General features: G+C 37.5%; 1 protein-coding gene across 1 annotated transcript; it reads left to right on the forward strand.

Annotated features, from left to right (window-relative positions):
* The first annotated feature begins 17,812 nt into the window (after positions 1-17,812).
* LOC141691117 (uncharacterized) lies at positions 17,813-19,666 on the forward strand. The gene is made up of 2 exons (XM_074495860.1): positions 17,813-18,631; positions 18,737-19,666. The coding sequence occupies exons 1-2, from the start codon at positions 17,813-17,815 to the stop codon at positions 19,664-19,666; spliced, it is 1,749 nt and encodes a 582-aa protein (XP_074351961.1).
* The last annotated feature ends 973 nt before the right edge of the window (positions 19,667-20,639 follow it).

Here is a 20,639-nt window from a genome sequence, read left to right on the forward strand (position 1 = left end):
TAAACATTGAGGTAAATATTTGAATTGCATTCATACTGTTTGATAAAATTACCCAATGATCTGTTTTGAATGTTTAGCTAGCTTGTTAGTTGCCTAACACATGTCCGGACTATGATCTTGTTTTTTAGCTTGTTTTTTGCAATTATGATCTTTGCGTTGTTTATCTTTGAAATCCGTCAATTAGTTATTAGGCAATGCAAGAAATTTTCTGCTCCCAACACTACGTTGTGTTCCACAAAAACTGATTCTTGGATAGAATTTCAGTCTCCTGTTTTAGGAAATTGAGAAATTGAGATTAGCGCTTAGCCAACATGGTGTTCCCGTATACCTTTCCCATTGCTGATGGGAGGCCATAAAATCCTCACCTGTCCTGACATTAGTAGTGTCCTTAGTAAACGTTGCATTCGATTCAGATGTCAGAAATTTCGTTAATTTCCTAGAGGTATTAAACAACGGATCTTCGGGCTCGTAAGTTGTCGCAATTATAGTGAAAATCAGAACACCAAAAACAAATATACTGAAACAAAGGTATTAATAACCACAGTCCTTTTTGGGTTGTTTCGAATTCAAAACTAACCTGCTTGTAAGTGCTTTTCCTTTCTTGATTCCTATGATTTTCTCGTGTGTTTTTTTTGCTTTAATCTGGATGTGCTTGTTTTTTTATAATTAATATCCTCCATATATGTTGTCCAACTGTGTAATCCTCTCTTTTTTTTTCTGGTCGGTTTCTAATTCAAAAGTCATGTGGTTGTTAGTTACGTTGTAACTGCTTCCTTTGTTATATGTTTCTCGGGTTCTGGTTTCTTAATTCTTATGTTTAAGTGTTTTCTCGTTTATTTCGAAATTAATCTGGTTGTAATCACATTGTACGTCTCCCTCCTTGGATTTCTGTTGATTGCTTGTTCTTTGTAATTCATATGATCCTTACTTTGGTATATGTTGAATTGGCCAGTTATAAAGTCCTCTGGTTTGTTACATCTTGTTGGTTTGTGTTTGTTTGTGTTTGTACTTGTAAAAAAAAATATTGGTCTGAAGTTTCCTAGAGATATTAAGAGCTTAAAGAGCAGCAGTATATATTTAAGGACTTGATATACGAACATTTTGAATCCGGCATGTAACAACTTAAACTAAAATCAGTAAATAATTAAGTAGTTGTGATGGATCTGATAATATTATACCAGACATATTTAAAATATGCATAAAATAGAGAAACTTGTGAGTTACATGTTAGTTAATGCAGTAGACGTGTGATAAATATTATATATAGATACTACTTATGCTAGTTAAGATGTACTCATTCGAGATGGTGTTTAAAAAGGGGTTTGGTCCAATCATTTGCACATATACTTGTCAAATTAAATTAACCAAACTCAATCTAACTTGATCGTCTCAAACTACACAACTGACCACATTTTGAAGGGTCACAGCATGTCAAACAGCTTTAACCAACTCTGTTTCTTTATTTCTTTCTTGTTTGTTTTTCTTTGTTTGTTTGTCAAACAGCTGCAACTACAATTTTAAAAAGTATTTGACTTGCATATGTTTTGCAGCAACTGTGATTGTTTTTTTAACTTGTTCTTCTATATGTTTGCAGGATGTGCATCAGGGCCCGGTTAACCCTAGCCTTCTTCATCTTCAGCATACACATAGATCTTTAGATATTTGGAGGTTAGGTGGTGGTGATATGTTGAAGTGTCGCCGAAAAAACCCTAATAATGAAGATGATCTTCCACCGCTAGATCTTCGTATGGTCCCTTTACTTCAGTCTACTGGTTTCTATGGCGTTGTTCGAGTGGCCTCTTTACAGATGGATTGGAGTCTTATATCAGCTCTTGTTGAGAGATGGCGGCCAGAGACTCATACCTTTCACTTGCCTATGGGAGAGGTTACTATTACTCTACAGGATGTAGGTGTTCTTTTAGGGCTTCCTGTTGATGGTGATGCTGTTATTTCTGATATCACCCCTGGCCCTGATATGAGTTGGCTTTCTTATGTTGCTGAGCTTTTTGGTAGAGATCCCGATCCGAAGAGAGACATGAATGGATCCAGAGTTCGGTTGTCCTTTATTACTTCATGTGCTCCAGCACGTTTACCGCAGGATGCATCAGCAGATGATATTCACTTTCAGGTCTTGTGTTATCTTGTTCATCTATTTGGTGGTGTACTTTTTACTGATCATTCGGGAGGTCTCTTCCATTCCATGTTTCTACATTTCATTCGTGATCTAGACAGATGCGGAGATTATGCTTGGGGTGCTGCAGTTCTTGCATATTTATATAGGGAGTTATGCAAGACAAGCAAGAAGGACGTTGATGAGGTAGCTGGTTGTCTACTATTGTTGCAGTTATGGGCGTGGGAGAGATTGCCCACTCTTGCTCCCATTCGCACCTCTTCTATCTTGTTTGATGCTCGTTTCTGGGAAGGTCAGGTTGCAGCTCCACGTGGACTGAGGTACTTAGCATTTATTAATTTATTTCTGTTTTAGAATCGTTTAAAAGGACTTTATATGTAACATAACGGTTAGGGTTTAGGGTTATACTTTATTTTCATGTTAGATTAGAATTTTACACTTTTTAATATTTTAGGGTTCATTAATCCCCAAATTGGGTTTTAGAAGCGCTTAAATGAACTTGATATGATATGGAACGATTTAGCGTTTAAATGTAGTTGATATGATATTTAACTGGTTAGGGTTTATGGTTCGTGGTTTAGGCCTAAACCATGGAGCATAAACCCTAATTGTTGATAGGGTTTAGGGTCGTAGTAACCAGAATATATTTTCATGTTAGATTAGAATTTTACACTTTTTAATGTTTTAGGATTCATTAATCCCCAAATTGGGTTTTAGAAGCGCTTAAATGAACTTGATATGATATGGAACGATTTAGCGTTTAAATGTAGTTGATATGATATTTAACTGGTTAGGGTTTATGGTTCGTGGTTTAGGGCCTTTAGGCCCTAAACCATGGAGCATAAATCCTAATTGTTGCTAGGGTTTAGGGCCGTTAGGCCCTAAACCCTAGGAACCAGAATATATTTTCATGTTAGATTAGAATTTTACAGTTTTTAATGTTTTAGGGTTCATTAATCCCCAAAATGGGTTTTAAAAGCGCTTAAATGAACTTGATATGATATGGAACGATTTAGCGTTTAAATGTAGTTGATATGATATTTAACTGGTTAGGGTTTATGGTTCGTGGTTTAGGGCCTTTAGGCCTTAAACCATGGAGCATAAACCCTAATTGTTGCTAGGGTTTAGGGCCGGTAGGCCCTAAACCCTAGGAACCAGAATATATTTTCATGTTAGATTAGAATTTTACACTTTTTAATGTTTTAGGGTTCATTAATCCCCAAATTGGGTTTTAGAAGCGCTTAAATGAACTTGATATGATATGGAACGATTTAGCGTTTAAATATAGTTGATATGATATTTAACTGACTGTTTATAGTAATGTCGTTATAGGTGGCTTCATGGTCATTCCTACACTAGCACGGGTGGTCGTACCCTTTCAGCTATTCGGACGCTATTGGATGGGCTTGGACCATCTCAGTTTATATGGCAGCCATACTCTTCTGATGTCATTTCTGAGCTTCATGTATATTATATCACTGGTGAGCGTATTTGGCGCTACTGCGGGCCTTTGATTTGTATTTTCATAGTCGAGCTGCATTGCCCTGATAGAGTTGCTAGACAGTTTGGGCTCGTGTAGACTATCCCAGTTGATGTTGTTTACTCGGAGGCAGAGCATAGTACAAACTTGAGGGGAAATGACAAAATCAGATGGATTCAGAAACTTGCAGCTAGCACATCTATCTGGGCGCATCGTTTAGATCATTTGTTTGTTGGAGATGCGATTGTTGCCGAGAGTTCAGTGCCTGAATACCATCCTTGGTATTTGGAGAGGACTGTTAGATTCATTTCACGTGTTGGTGCATTTAATCATCGCATTGTAAGTTTTCTTCTTGTACATTTAATTTATAGAATAAGTTGTTTTTCTTATCGTAGTTTCATCACAAATGCTTTTGTAGTTTCTTTATTTCATACAACAATCTTGTAACATGTGTGTCTTTTCTTTGTTTGTTTATTCAGTTACTTATGTTCAGGCACATATCTGAGCGGACATAGGATGTTCTTCCTGATGTTTCTCGTTATGCTGACCAGTGTTGTGATTTTGTCAGAGCCTACACATTACATGGTTTTGATGAGATGCCCGTGGAGGTTCGTAGAGCTAGGCAGTTGGAGGAGAGGCAGCAACCGGCCCGTCGAGGTAGACGCGGCGGTGGACGAGCTGCTGGTGGTAGGCGAGCTAGGGTTTTGGTTGACGAAGACCCTGTTGCTGCAGAGCTTGGAGCTGATGGTATTCCAATACATTCTGATTCTCATGATGTGTGACGGCCTCAACCCCGGGGTCAGGAGTTGACGTCACTAAACACAATTACCAAAAATATAAACAACAGAATTATTATTAAAATATACTAACTTGACCCTGAACCAAGATCCGATCCAGGTTCAAGTATAATTCAGGTTCTCATTATTACAAACTCTTTATTCAATATCTAAGACACATTAACTCTATTCAGCAACTCCTCAGACCTCATGGTCTGATACAAACTACCTCAGAGGAGTCAAGTCCAGTAGGGGCGGGAACACGGGTCGGTCTGACTGATCTTCTAGGCATCTGCGAAATATACATAACAGTTTGTAAGGGTGAGCATAATCGCTCAGCAGTACCAAATATGAATAACAGATTAAAACAGTAATGTAACAATAATGGGAACAGAGCTGTAATCATAATATCAACATTTCATAATGATAATCAAAGTAACTGGATATCACTAATTAGCATGCTTTGTGAAAACAACATAGTGATGTGCTGTGTAATACCAGAGTCCAATTTTAGCATGCTAATCATTTTATAAAACCGTTGTATCAATCAATCATGCTCCTATATAATTCACAAATCCCAATCAGATACATAGCGGATATGTGAAGACAGCTGATCAGGCTATCAACACCAGACGGCTCTAACTGCCATCTCATTTACCTGTTCCGGAACTCAGAGACTAGCTAGGTCTCTGACCTGCTGGACTAATCGGTTTTATAGTGCGCGCAGCCGAATTAGCCTCTTACGCCACCTCAATAGGCCTACTCTGGCCCAAATGTATCCCATATCTGACCGTTTTATCCAGTTTTCAAAACACTTGTACCTATCTCATTTTCAAAATCATTTATTTAACCAACACACATATAAAATCCGTTTCGCAAATCATTCCATGCGAGACAGGTACCTCTCGAAGTTACTTTTCCCCAAAATAATTTTAAAACAGTGAATTATAACTACAGGGGATACGTAACTTAAAACGTTTCTGTTCCATTACGAGAATAAAACATTTAGCTATTCATATGCACTGAACCATAAAAGAATGGTCAAGGGTACTTGCCTTGCAACGCTTTACAAAACCCTAAGTAGTTTTCACACTGACTTTGATCCTGGAACAACTCGACTGGGATCTACAATTACCAAAATACCCTAATTAGTTATATCGACATGCTTGATATCCTCAAATCCCAATAACCCAAGTCCGACAACCCGACTCGTATTATTATTATTATACACATAATCATGTAATCACATCTCTCGAACATAAATAGGGGTAACACGTAACACATAATTATGTACGATTACAAATATATTTTTAGAAAATTTTGGCGGCAACTTCTTTATTTATAAGACTACCCGTCGATTATAATCGACGTCAACAATTCTCAACAATCCTCAACATTATTCCGTACAACCCAACACCAATCAAAATTAATTATTTAAATCCAAACATATTTTACATAATTATTTTATTTTATTCATTTATAGAATTTAAGACTCTGAACATCGTCATCACCGTCCACCGTTGACCACCGAAGTTCGTCGTCAACGGCGGCACAATTTATTGGCGCCCGAGATATTATGAGTTCCCAAATAAATTATACCGATTATTGTAAAACCAATTCCAACACGAATAATTAATATCACAAATATTAATCAATAATTCCATGCAATAAAAGGAATTAAATTAAAATCTGCCCAATCCAAACCAACAACACCCAAACGGCCCAATAAGGCCCAACAACAAAACCCAACTGCCAGGCCCAATAATAGGCCCAACAGAACCAACAGAATCCAACATAGGGAAACAACACAGCACAGGAACCAACACAACCACAACACACATGCGTCGCGGCTCGCGCGCACACACCGCAAACAACACACACAACTCACACACACGACACACACAACACACACACACAATCACAACACACACACACAAGCATATACGAATGAACAGAGAAGCAAAACCGAGTGGCCGGAAAAAGAACCCACCGGAAAATGATGACGACAACCACACCGAGAAGCAATAGGAGAATGAAAAAGAAAAAGAATGAGGAAGAGTGGAGAGATGAGAGATAACGAGAGATGAGAGAAGAGAGACTGTAGAGAGATCGAGATAGAGAGACAATGAGCCGAGAACAGGGATGAAGGGGGGGTTTGTTAAATTTTTTTTTATTTACAATTGCTCCTGCTGCAACACGTATCACAAAATTAAAGGATAAGTGTCAATTCATTTATATATGAAATTGACACGTGTCCAAATATTATCCGGGGACCGAAAATTGCACTTATCGAACCGCCGCGACATTTAAAATGATTCCAGAAAATCATAAAAACCATCTTAATATATTATAAATATCCTGAAGAAAATAAAAATGTAACTTCCGAAATTTTAAAATAATCTTTAAAACACACTTTATACCCGCGTTTTAACAAATAACGAAACAATGCGCGGTTAAAACAACTTCCGAAAATTTCCAAAATAATTTTAAAATTCTCAGAATAATACGAACTTAATAAAATATAAGTTTCATAAATTTTAAAGATTCCCATAATTAAATATGGATTTTAGCATTTAACACACTCAAAAAATCATTTAAAAATGAATAATTAACAAAATATTGATTTCTCAATTTTATAAAGTCCTAAAAATAATTATTGAAATTATAAAATTAGAAAACCAATTTTAAAGACAACCTAAATATTTATGAAATTAAAATTATAATAAAATCACTTTTACAAGCAAAATAAAATCATGTAACTCACTAATAAATCACACAATTCAATTCCACATATCAACAAATTATAATTAATTAAGTACAATCAATACTGCTGCCAAAAACCATTATACACCTTTTATTTATTTACTTAAACCTTTATTACACTTCCAAATAAAATAAAAATACACGAGTCGTTATATCCTTTCCCCCTTAAAAAGATTCTGTCCCCAGAATCTGACTCAACTAAACAAATGAGGATATTTATCAAGCATGTCTGACTCTAATTCCCAAGTAGACTCTTCTACTCGAGGATTTCTCCACAAAACTTTTACTATAGGAAATGACTTATTCCTAAGGACTCGTTCCTTACGGTCTAGGATTTGAACCAGTTGTTCTACATAGGACAAATCTGTTTGAAGCTCAATCGGTTCGTATTCTATGACTTGATTTGAATTAGGAACATAGGGCTTCAACATAGACACGTGGAACACATTATGAATGTGCTGCCACTCTGGTGGTAACGCTATCTCATAAGCGACCTTTCCCACTTTCTTCAAAACCTCAAAGGGTCCTATGAATCTAGGGCTAAGTTTACCCTTCTGACCAAATCGTACTAACCCTTTCCAAGGTGATACCTTTAGTAACACCAGAGCTCCTATCTCTAAGTCCATGTCTTTTCTATGTAAATCTGCATATTTTCTTTGTCTATCTTGAGCTGCTTCCAACCTTTTCCGAATCAACACTATGGCATCCTTAGTCTGCTGAACCAACTCAGGACCTAACACTTTCTTTTCTCCTACCACATCCCAATACAACGATGATCTACACTTACGCCCATACAAAGCTTCATAAGGTGGCATCCCTATACTGGCATGGTAGCTGTTATTGTACGAGAACTCAATCAAGGGTAGGTGCACATCCCAATTACCCTTAAAATCTAAAACACAGACTCTCAACATATCTTTTATGGTCTGAATCATCCTCTCACTTTGGCCATCCGTTTGAGGATGATAAGCGGTGCTCATATTCAATTTCGTTCTTAAGCACTCTTGGAATTTAGTCCAAAACCTGGAATTAAATCTCGGGTCTCGATCCGACACTATAGAAACAGGAACTCCATGTTTGATAACTATCTCATCCAAGTATAACTTCACTAGCCTTTCCAACGAATACCTTTCATTAATCGGAAGGAAATGCGCCGACTTAGTCAATCTATCAATGATTACCCAAATAGCATCATGATTCGCTCTCGTCTTTGGCAATCCCACTACAAAATCCATAGCAATGTCTTCCCATTTCCATTGGGGAATCTCCAAAGGTTGTAACAATCCACTTGGTCGTTGATGCTCTGCTTTCACCGTCTGACACACATGACATTTACTTACCCAATTGGCAATATCCTTCTCCATTCCTGGCCACCAAAAATTTCTCTTCAAATCCTGGTACATCTTGGTACTACCAGGGTGGATAGAAAACCTAGAGTTATGTGCTTCCTGCAATACTTCGTTCTTCAACTCCGTTACATCAGGAATCCAAACTCTGGATGAAAACCTATATAAACCTTGTCTATCTTTTTGAGTACACAACTCTTCTCCTGTCAAAGTATCCAACTCTTGTTCCATAACTCCTTCTTGACATCTTCTAATCTTTTCCATCAAGGCCGGTTGGAAAGTAATTTCATATAGTTGCTCTTGACTTCCGTTAGATTCTCGAACTTCAATTTCCATTATTTCCAAGTCTCGTGCCAATTCCTCTGCAACCTTAGCCATATTCAGCCTTTTCTTCCTACTTAAGGCATCAACCACTACATTGGCTTTACCCAGGTGATAATTAATCGAACAATCATAATCCTTAATCAACTCCAACCACCTTCTCTGTCTCATGTTCAGATCTTTTTGTGTGAATATGTACTTCAGGCTCTTATGATCCGTGTAAATATCACATTTCTCGCCATACAAGTAGTGACGCCATAACTTTAAAGTAAATACTATAGCCGCCAATTCAAGGTCATGAACCGAATATTTCTGCTCGTGAGGCTTTAGCTGTTTGGAGGCATACGCAATCACTTTGTCATGCTGCATTAACACACATCCCAATCCTTTCAAAGAAGCATCACTATAAATTACAAAGTTTCCCGTCTCATCTGGAAATGCTAGCACTGGAGCTGACACTAGTCTTCGTTTTAACTCCTGGAAACTCTCTTCACACTTTTCCGTCCAAACAAACTTCTCATTCTTCCTGGTCAACTTAGTTAATGGGGATGCAATCTTCGAGAAATCTTTCACAAACCTTCGATAATATCCTGCTAACCGAAGAAAACTCCTGATTTCTGTTGGTGTCTTCGGTTGCTCCCATTTTGATACGGCTTCAATCTTTACCGGGTCTACTTTGATACCTTCTTTACTTATTACGTGACCAAGGAACTGTACTTCCGTCAGCCAAAACTCACACTTAGAAAACTTAGCATACAATTGCTTTTCTCTTAACTTTTGAAGGGCAATCTGCAGATATACTGCGTGATCTTCTGGGTTCTTCAAATATATGAGGATGTCATCAATAAATACAATAACAAATTTATCTAAATACTCCTTATATACCCTATTCATCAAATCCATGAAAGCCGCTGGCGCATTCGTCAATCCAAACGACATTACTAGAAACTCGTAATGGCCATACCTTGTTCTGAATGCAGTCTTGGGGATATGCTCTGGCTTTATTTTCAAATGATGATAGCCAGATCTTAAGTCAATCTTTGAAAAGTAACATGCTCCCTTAAGCTGATCAAACAAATCATCGATTCGCGGCAAAGAATACTTATTCTTTATCGTCAACTTGTTCAGTTCTCTGTAATCAATGCACAATCTCTTCCATCCTTTTTCTTCACAAATAACACTGGAGCACCCCACGGGGAAACACTAGGTCGAATAACTCCTTTATCCAATAATTCCTGAAGTTGCATAGCCAATTCTTTCATTTCCATCGGGGCCATTCTGTATGGAGCCTTAGAAACTGGTTCAGCTCCAGGTATCAAATCAATGGAAAACTCTATCTCACAATCAGGCGGTAATCATGGTAATTCTTCTGGAAAAACATCAGGGAATTCTCTTACTATAGGGATCTCATCCAAAATGGGGGTCTCTTTCTTGTATCCACTACATGAGCCAAGTACGCTTCACATCCTTGCCTCAGCAATCTTCTTGCTTGCATCACTGAGAGAAACTTCCTATCTTGCCTCTGCCCTTGGTAACTGATCCTTCTATTATCTGAGGTGTACATAACAACTCTCTTTTTCTTACAATCAATATTTGCCCTATATCGAGACAACCAATCCATACCTAAAATAACATCAAAGTCTCCTAACTCGAAGGGTATTAAGTCAACAGGGAACATATACCCCGAAATTTCTAGGAAACAACTAGGACAAAATTGCTTTACAGGTACTTTATCTTTACTAACCACTTCTATAGTTAGAGGTTCGTCTAAGTCTTCTAACATCAATCACATTTTATTCACACAATTCACAGATATAAAAGATTTGGACACTCCCGAATCAAACAAAACATTAACAGGTACGGATTTAAGAGTAAGCATACCTGCCACCACATCAGAATCATGAACTGGAAACTTCTGGGTCATCTTAAAAGTCCTAGCTCTCGCAGCACTGGTTGCTGGTCCTTGGGACACACTCTTTCCAACATTACCTTGAGTCACTGACTTGCAATTCCTAGCTATTTGTCCCACTTTGCCGCAACTAAAACAAGTAACTCCTTGAATCTCAGACTTACACTCCGTGGAATAGTGACCTTTCTGTCCACATTTAAAACAATTAACATTCTCTCGACACTGTCCACTGTGCTTTTTCCCACACGTCTTACAATCAACCACTGGCTTACTCATCCTCGTCGGGGCAGAGTTAACTGATGTTGTACCGGGCTTAACTTGGGGAAAGTTCTGCCCTTTAAACTTTTTATTCTTATTCTTGCCAAACCAACGCTGGAACTTTCGACTTGTTATTCCTGATTCTGACTTTGCAGGTCCACTTTCAAATTTCCTCTTCTTCTCACCCTGCTCCTTTGCAGCTAACTTCTGATCACTCTCTATCACCAAGGCAGCCTGGACTACTGAAGTATAAGTCTTAAGCTGTAAGGCTACAACTCCACTCCTTATTTCTGGCTTCAACCCTTGTTGAAACCGCTTCGCTCGTTGGGCTTCTGAACTCACATATTCCGGTGCTATACGGGCCAACTCCGTAAACTTCGCTTCATATTCCGTGACACTCCTATTTCCTTGTTTCAGCTCCAAAAATTCCATCTCCATTTGACTTTGGAGACAGGCTGGAAAGTATTTTTCCAAAAATAATTTTGTAAATCTAGTCCAGGGAACTGGACCCTCTTCTTCTAAGGTTCGTGTAGATTCCCACCAATAATTCGAATCATTCCTCAGAAAATAACTAGCATAATCAGTTTTTAAATCCTCACTCACCTTGGTGAGCGCAAACGCCTTTTTCATTTCCTTTAACCATATCCTGGCAGCGACAGGATCTACTTCTCCTTTAAACTCTGGGGGCTTCACTGCTTGAAAAGACTTAAAACTAACACCTTGATTTGCCCCTCTCATCTCATGCTGCTGTTGAATTTGTAATTGCTGCTGTTGGTTTTGATGTTGTTGTTGTTGTTGTTGTATGAGCTGTTGTTGCTGTTGTTGTTGTTGTTGTAATTGTTGTTGCTGCTGCTGGAATTGTTGTTGCTGTTAGGCCAGCTGTACAGTCTGCTGACGCAACAAGTTCATCAAGTCACTCATGGAAGGATCCCCAGCAGATCCGTTATTGGGCTGAGAATTTCTCTTTGGTGGCATCTCATGAAACATGATAGTCATTTATAAGAAAATGGATTGCTCCGGCAGTTTATATTTATGCATCAGGAGAGCGTTGCCACTAAGACAATATTCTCATCCCCCATTATAATTAGATCCGTCCTGAGTGAATGATTATAGTCTAAAAATGCCAACAACAGAAACAACAATAATAATAACAACAATAATAGCAACGCACAATATATAAAAACTGAACAATAATATAAAGCAGCTGAACTACAGTAACCAACAGAATCCAACTAGTACAACTGAAAATCCAACTAAAAATAACCATCCGAATACACACCAAAATTGGCTGTCATAACAGCCTCGCCTACTACAACCTATCACAACATAATGTACATATACAAGGTAAACAACTGCAGAACTCCTAGAGGTCAACTCTAAGCTCTGCATCCCTCTACTGCAGCTCTGTCTAGCCACTACCACTGCCACCAATGGAACCTAGCTCAAACACTAGCCAGTTCACTAGGTCCTGATACTGCACAACTCTGAACTCTGAACTAATGAAACGGTCGACAGATCTAGCCCTCTCTACAGCCATCTGGGTCAATGCTCTCACACGGGCTCGCACCTCAGGGGAAGGGGCAGAAATACCCTGAAATGGTGCAATAGGTACATGGTCCAACTGGGCAGCAAACTCTGGACTCTGATTTCTGATAAAGGAAGTATTCACCGCCCTATGGACATGATAAGGGATCGGTGAAGAAGTACCACTAGGCGCCACAGGAGGTACCGGAGGTCTCATCATGGAAGAACTGAGACCGCAGTCGGGAGGGAAATCCCTGACAGCAGACACAGATCTACGTACCCAACGGGGACGAGGACCAGATCCAGGGATATCTCTAGGCACAAAAGAAGGAACTGGAGGAGGAGGTATAGGGGTCTCCTCAGTAACAGCATCATGGGGTCTCTCAGAATCCGAGCTATCCAAATCAGAAGGATTCTCCCGAGATGGAGAACTCGAAATCGCAATAGGCCACTGCCAACATAATAAATATACAGGCAAGACACAACCAGGTCAAGGCAATTCTATCAAAACATTTAATAGATACCAGGGTAACGCCGTCGGAACCCTCAACTGACTCTAAAAGTTTGCTCCTCTATATGAGTTGCTGACTCACACTTAAAGACTCATGTTATCACCTACTTGACACAATCCTTAACCTGAATCAGGGACTTGAACCTGTAGCTCTGATACCAACTGTGACGGCCTCAACCCCGGGGTCAGGTGTTCATGTCACTAAACATAATTACCAAAAATATAAACAACAGAATTATTATTAAAATATACTAACTTGACCCTGAACCAAGATCCGATCCAGGTTCAAGTATAATTCAGGTTCTCATTATTATAAACTCTTTATTCAATATCTAAGACACACTAACTCTATTCAGCAACTCCTCAGACCTCATGGTCTAATACAAATTACCTCAGAGGAGCCAGGTCCAGTAGGGGCGGGAACACGGGTCGGTCTGACTGATCTTCTAGGCATCTGCGAAATATACATAACAGTTTACAAGAGTGAGCATAATCGCTCAGCAATACCAAATATGAATAACAGATTAAAACAGTAATGTAATAATAATGGGAACAGAGCTATAATCATAATATCAACATTTCATAATGATAATCAAAGTAACTGGATATCACTAATTAGCATGCTTTGTGAAAACAACATAGTGGTGTGCTGTGTAATACCAGAGTCCAATTTTAGCATGCTAATCATTTTATAAAACCGCTGTATCAATCAATCATGCTCTTATATAATTCACAAATCCCAATCAGATACATAACGGATATGTGAAGACAGCTGATCAGGTTATCAACACCAGACGGCTCTAACTGCCATCCCATTTACCTGTTCCGCAACTCAGAGACTAGCTAGGTCTCTAACCTGCTGTACTAATCGGTTTTATAGTGCGCGCAGCCGAATTAGTCTCGTACGCCACCTCAATAGGCCTACTGTGGCCCAAATGTATCCCATATCTGACCGTTTTATCCAGTTTTCAAAACACTTGTACCTATCTCATTTTCAAAATCATTTATTTAACCAGCACACATATAAAATCCGTTTCGCAAATCATTCCATTCGAGACAGGTACCTCTCGAAGTTACTTTTCCCCAAAACAATTTAAAAGTAGTGAATTATAACTACAGGGGATACGTAACTTAAAACGTTTATGTTCCATTACGAGAATAAAACATTTAGCTATTCATATGCACTGAACCATAAAAGAATGGTCAGGGGTACTTGCCTTGCAACGCTTTACAAAACCCTAAGTAGCTTTCACACTGACTTTGATCCTGGAACAACTCGACTGGGATCTACAATTACCAAAATACCCTAATTAGTTATATCGACATGCTTGATATCCTCAAATCCCAATAACCCAAATCCGACAACCCGACTCGTATTATTATTATTATACACATAATAATGTAATCACATCTCTCGAACATAAATAGGGGTAACACGTAACACATAATTATGTACGATTACAAATATATTTTTAGAAACTTTTGGCAGCAACTTCTTTATTTATAAGACTACCCGTCGATTATAATCGACGTCAACAATTCTCAACAATCTACAACATTATTTCGTACAACCCAACACCAATCAAAATTAATTATTTAAATCCAAACATATTTTACATAATTATTTTATTTTATTCATTTATAGAATTTAGGACTCAGAACATCGTCATCACCGTCCACCGTTGACTCACCGAAGTTCATCGTCAACGGCGACACAATTTATTGGCGCCCGATATATTACGAGTTCCCAAATAAATTATACCGATTATTGTAAAACCAATTCCAACACGAATAATTAATATCATGAATATTAATCAATAATTCCCTACAATAAAAGGAATTAAATTAAAATCTGCACAATCCAAACCAACAACACCCAAACGGCCCAACAAGGCCCAACAACAAAACCCAACTGCTAGGCCCAATAATAGGCCCAACAGAACCAACAGAATCGAGCCCAACAGAATCCAACACAGGGAAACAGCACAACACAGGAACCAACACGAGCATAGCACACATGCGTCGCGGCTCGCGCGCACACACCGTAAACAACACACACAACTCACACACACGACACACACAACACATACACACAATCACAACACACACACACAAGCATATACGGATGAACAGAGAAGCATAACCGAGTGGCCGGAAAAAGAAACCACCGGAAAACGATGACGGCTACCGCACCGAGAAGCAATAGGAGAACGAAAAATAAAAAGGAGGAGGAAGAGTGGAGAGATGAGAGATAACGAGAGATGAGAGAAGAGAGACTGTAGAGAGATCGAGATAGAGAGACAATGAGTCGAGAATAGGGATGAAGGGGGGGTTTGTTAATTTTTTTTTATTTACAATTGCACCTGTTGCAACACGTATCACAAAATTAAAGGATACGTGCCAATTCATTTATATATGAAATTGACACGTGTCCAAATATTATCCGGGGACCGAAAATTGCACTTATATAACCGCCGCGACATTTAAAATGATCCTAGAAAATCATAAAAACCATCTTAATATATTATAAATATCCTGAAGAAAATAAAAATGTAACTTCCGAAATTTTAAAATAATCTTTAAAACACACTTTATGCCCACGTTTTAACAAATAACGAAACAACGCGCGGTTAAAACAACTTCCGAAAATTTCCAAAATAATTTTAAAATTCTCAGAATAATACGAACTTATTAAAATATAAGTTACATAATTTTTAAAGATTCCCATAATTAAATATGGATTTTAGCATTTAACTCACTCAGAAAATCATTTAAAAATGAATAATTAACAAAATATTGATTTCTCAAATTTATAAAGTCCTAAAAATAATTATTGAAATTATAAAATTAGAAAACCAATTTTAAAGACAACCCAAATAGTTATGGAATTAAAATTACAATAAAATCACTTTTACATGCAAAATAAAATCATGTAACTCACTAATAAATCACACAATTCAATTCCACATATCAACAAATCATAATTAATTAAGTACATTCAATACTGCTGTCAAAAACCATTATACACCTTTTATTTATTTACTTAAACCTTTATTACACTTCCAAATAAAATAAAAATATACGAGTCGTTATATGATGTGCCCGAGTCATCTACTCATGATCGTACTGATTCTATGGCTACATATCTTGGCGATGATCGGGATCCTCCTGTACGTGATTCTGTTGCTCATACTGTTTCTGTTCATGTGTCGGGATCATCTACTCGCGTCCAGCATGATTCTCAGATTCCGGATAGGTATGCATATGTTCCTCCTTTTGATCTTGGATTGACTCCTACTCCCGAGCATCCTCATACCAAGGACCCTTCCACGGAGCAGCGTCGTACCGAGGAACCTTCCTCTGAGCAGCCTCCTCCTCTGCATCATTCTCATAGGCCTACTGAGCATGTATCTATGGATTTCTCCATTCTATCATTCAGTCTCCATGTAACACCTACACCTCCTACTGATCCTGATGCCGGTACGGATTTCACTTCTTCACAGAGTACCCAGGACCAGAGTTCCCAGGACCGTCCCGGGAAGTATGGTCATTTCTACACTTCCCAGGGTAAACGGCGTTCAAAGAGAACTGCTAATCCTCCAAACTGTGGAACAGATGGGCATAAGTGCGCGAAGAAATGAGGGTAAGCTTAACTTTAAGTTCTTAAGTGTGTGTGTTTAATTGTGTATGTTTAGAATGTATCTTAATTATAAATTTAAGTGTTGAATTGTGTGTTACTTGTCAAATGTATTTCCTAAATTTATACTGTATATTTAAAAAATTCATTTATTTTATGCAGATGATGAAGTGGATTGTGGATTATAGGCATTGATGATGGAGTCGCTTGTGATTATTATCTATATTTTTAGGATTTTACTTTTGGAATCTTGTAAAAAATAGTATTGGAGATATTTTGTTGTTTATTATGATTCAAACTTTTTAATTATTTGTATTTATTTTTTTAATTGTTCATATTTTTTGGTGTTTATTTTGTTTGTGTTAGAAATAATGTTATTTGTTTATTAGTCTTTTTATTTTACATTTTAAGTAGTATTAGAAATAAATATTGAACATGTTATTATATAAATGTTAAAATGAATAGGGAAATATTTAGCAAAATTAAAAAAAAAGGAACAGGGAAATGAAAGAAAACGGCAGATAAAACAACGTTTTGGTAAGGAAAACGGAAGTTCGTGTTCCGTTTTGAATGTTAAAAAAAAATATATATATAGTTTAACGGCAGTTCGTGTTCCATTTTGGTTGCTTTTAAAAACCACATATAACGGTTCTTCGTGTTCCATTTTACTTGTTTAACAGATAACGCGGGACGAAGTTCCGTTTTGTTTTATTATTGCAAATGTAACAGATGCACACAATTGTCTGCTGTGTCTCTCACTTTGCAAACACAAGTGTCTTCTGCTTCTTACGTTGCAAACCTAAAATTTGAATATCAAATAAAATTATATATATATATATATATTTAATAAAATTCTTACATATTTATTAATGGCTTCGGGTTCGGGATCTGGAGCACAATCAGTGATGGTGATTGCGTGGATATATACCGATGGTAATATACGACAAACTCAATTAGAGGGTTACGTATATGATAAACCGGTTTCAAAGCAAGTAAGGCTCGATTCTAGTATGAATTTTAATAATTTGCGCGACGTACTGTTTTTGAAATTGAAAATTGATAGGAGTTTGTATGATTTTAAGTTGTGTTATCGATGGAAAAATTTCAATGATATAAAATTTGGTATTATTCGGTTGATGATGATGATGATGTTGAGATGATGTTTGGAATTATTGTTTCGAATGGACCTCCTTTCTTTGTTGAAATTTATTTACAAAAAAATTCAACTTGTCCATTAACTGAAACAAGTACGAGAGTTGTGGAAACTAGTTCGAGATTTTCTGAGAGGAGTGGTAGTAGGGGTTTTGATTGTCAAGCTACTAGTAGTATGTATGTTGGTGGTGATACGGTTAGTAGTAGAAGTTTGGATGCTTATGATGTTGTTGATTCGGCTTTGATTACACGGGAGGAGACATTGGAGCCAATGGAGTTGAGGGAGGGGATGATATTTGACTCAAAAAAAGTGTTGATGCATATGGTTAGAGACTTTCATATCCGGAATCATCAAGAGATTAAGGTGGTTAGATCAAGTGATGTGTATTGGATTGTTGTTTGTAAGAATAAGGATAGTGGTTGTGAATGGAGTTTAAAAGCTAGGTTGCGGAAATCACTTGGAAAATTTCAAATTATGGAAACTTCGGGACCACGCACATGTTTGCGCACCACCGTTACTCAAGACCATCCTAATTTGACATCTTATGATATTCTTGAAATAGTTAAGGATCAAATTGTTGTGGATCCCATGGTTAAGGAAAAAGTTTTGATGGCCACGGTGAAAAGCATTTTTGGTTACCAACCGGGAAGAAAGAAGATTAGAGATGCGAAAAAGCTAGCAATGGATGAAGAACATGGTTCTTGGGAAGGTTCATATGAGGATCTCCCCTTTTTGATGGAAGCATTCCAATGTTTTAATGTGGGAACCAAGGTTGATTGGTTTTTTAAGGAGGATGAGATGGAAGATCGGGGGAGCTTAGAGGTATTCTATCTCTTTATACTAGTATCGCATAGATTTTTTAAAAAAATTCCATATTTATGTAATGTTTTTGTAGTTAACGAGTATATTATGTCTTATTTTGAACAGGAAGTGACATTCAAGAGACTCTTCTGGGCTTTCAAACCATGCATTGATGGATTTGAGCATGGTATGCCTGTCATACATATTGATGGGACTCACCTATACGGTCCATATTCGGGTGTACTATTGAGTGCTGTGGCAGTGGATGGGTCTAGTCATATTCTTCCACTTGCATTTGCTATTGTCAAATCCGAGAATGTTTCTAGTTGGGGGTGGTTCATGGATAGATTGAGGAGGTTTGTGGCAGGTAGAAGACATGGGATTTGTGTAATTTCTGATAGACATGCTGGTATTATTGCTACTATGCAACAGATAGGATGGTGCGAGCCCCTTGACCATCATAGGTTTTGCATTAGACACTTGGCTGCAAATTTTTGTACTGCACATAGGAGAAAGGGTTTGAAAAATAGGATAGTTGAGTTGGCTTCTCAGGTGCAAGAGAAGAAGTTTGAATATTTATGGGAACAATTGTTGATTGTGGAGCCTAGGACGGCAAAATGGTTTGAGGATAAACCATTAAGTAAATGGTCTTTAGCATATGATGGAGGGAAGCGTTATGGCATGATGACCACTAACCATGCAGAAAGTTGGAACAATGCGAACCTTGATGCTAGAAAACTCCCGATTAGTTCATTGGTTAGAGCATTATTTTTGAAGACGGTTGAGTATTTTGATGAAAGGCGTTTGGAAATTGCAACCGAATTATCTAAAGGTCTATTATTAACTAATCATGCAAGCAAGAGGTTGAGTCGGTCCATTGTGCGTGCTAGGGGTCATAGTGTTAAAGTTTATGATCGAAATTCATTGTTGTTTGAAGTAGTAACTAGAAAGGTTGACCAAAAGGGGGGGGGAATAAGCATACCGTTAGGATTCCCGAGTACTAGTGTTTTTGTGGGAAATGGCAATAGTATCGTATTCCATGTTCTCATGTTATAGCATGTTGCGCACATTTGAAATTGAGTCATGAATCGTTGGTTGACGAAATCTATAGGTTAGACAATGCATCAATGGTTTACAATGGTGTTTTCGAACCCATTCCTAGCAAGGGAGATTCTCGTTGGCCGACGGGTATTAATTTCCCAACCGTGATACATGACAAAGATGTTGAGAAAAAGAAAGGAAGAAGGAAGTCGACGAGATATCAAAATGCGATGGATTTTCAAGCACCCAAGGGAAAAAATGAGTTAAATTAGTGATTTGTTTAGTAATAATGTTTCCTAAAAAATTGTATTGACTTTGAAGAATTTTATTACTTATTTTAATATATTCATGTGTTTTTTATTATCAATCTAATTTTATGTTTTAATTACATGAAATAGCAAGTTTTTATAATGTTTTGATGTATTTTAGTAAAAATTTTAAAAAAATTCCAGTAGCTGCTGAAAATAACTAAAGCTACTGAAGTTCAACATGCAAAACGGTTCTTTATATAACATTTTGATTAAAATGGCACATCGTGTTCCGTTTTGATATAAAAATATTTCACGAAAACGTTTCTTTAAACCACGTTTTACTTAACAGGAAAACGGTTTATTAACCTCCGTCTTAGTCTAAATGGTTTAATAATAATTTTTTTAAAAACCCAAAACGGCGGACGAAACCACGTTTTACTTAATTCTAACGGGTCACGAAGTTCCGTTTTAACTTTTTTTTAAAAAATGTCAAAATGGAAGATGAACTTCCGTTATGAAGTGACAATTTGGGCCATCTTTTCCGAAACTGACAATTTGGGCCATTTTCTATGTCAAAGTGACATATAAGGCCACCACCCAAACTCGACTCGATAAGCACGAACTTGACTCCGATTGAACTCGGAGTCTACATATATTTTAAGATTCTTGGCCCTCACGGCTTCGGTAAAATTTCATCCGACTATCAAAACTTCATACTCTGCTTCGTTGTTTGTTGT

This window comes from Apium graveolens, chromosome 10 (genome assembly GCF_009905375.1).
Source record: "Apium graveolens cultivar Ventura chromosome 10, ASM990537v1, whole genome shotgun sequence".
NCBI lineage: Eukaryota > Viridiplantae > Streptophyta > Magnoliopsida > Apiales > Apiaceae > Apium > Apium graveolens.

Excerpts from the sequence above, each read along its gene's own strand:
- LOC141691117 (XM_074495860.1), top strand. The coding sequence starts at position 17,813 with ATGATGTTTGGAATTATTGTTTCGAATGGACCTCCTTTCTTTGTTGAA. Across the intron at positions 18,632-18,736 it reads AAGATCGGGGGAGCTTAGAG|GAAGTGACATTCAAGAGACT; the intron begins GTATTCTATCTC and ends TATTTTGAACAG.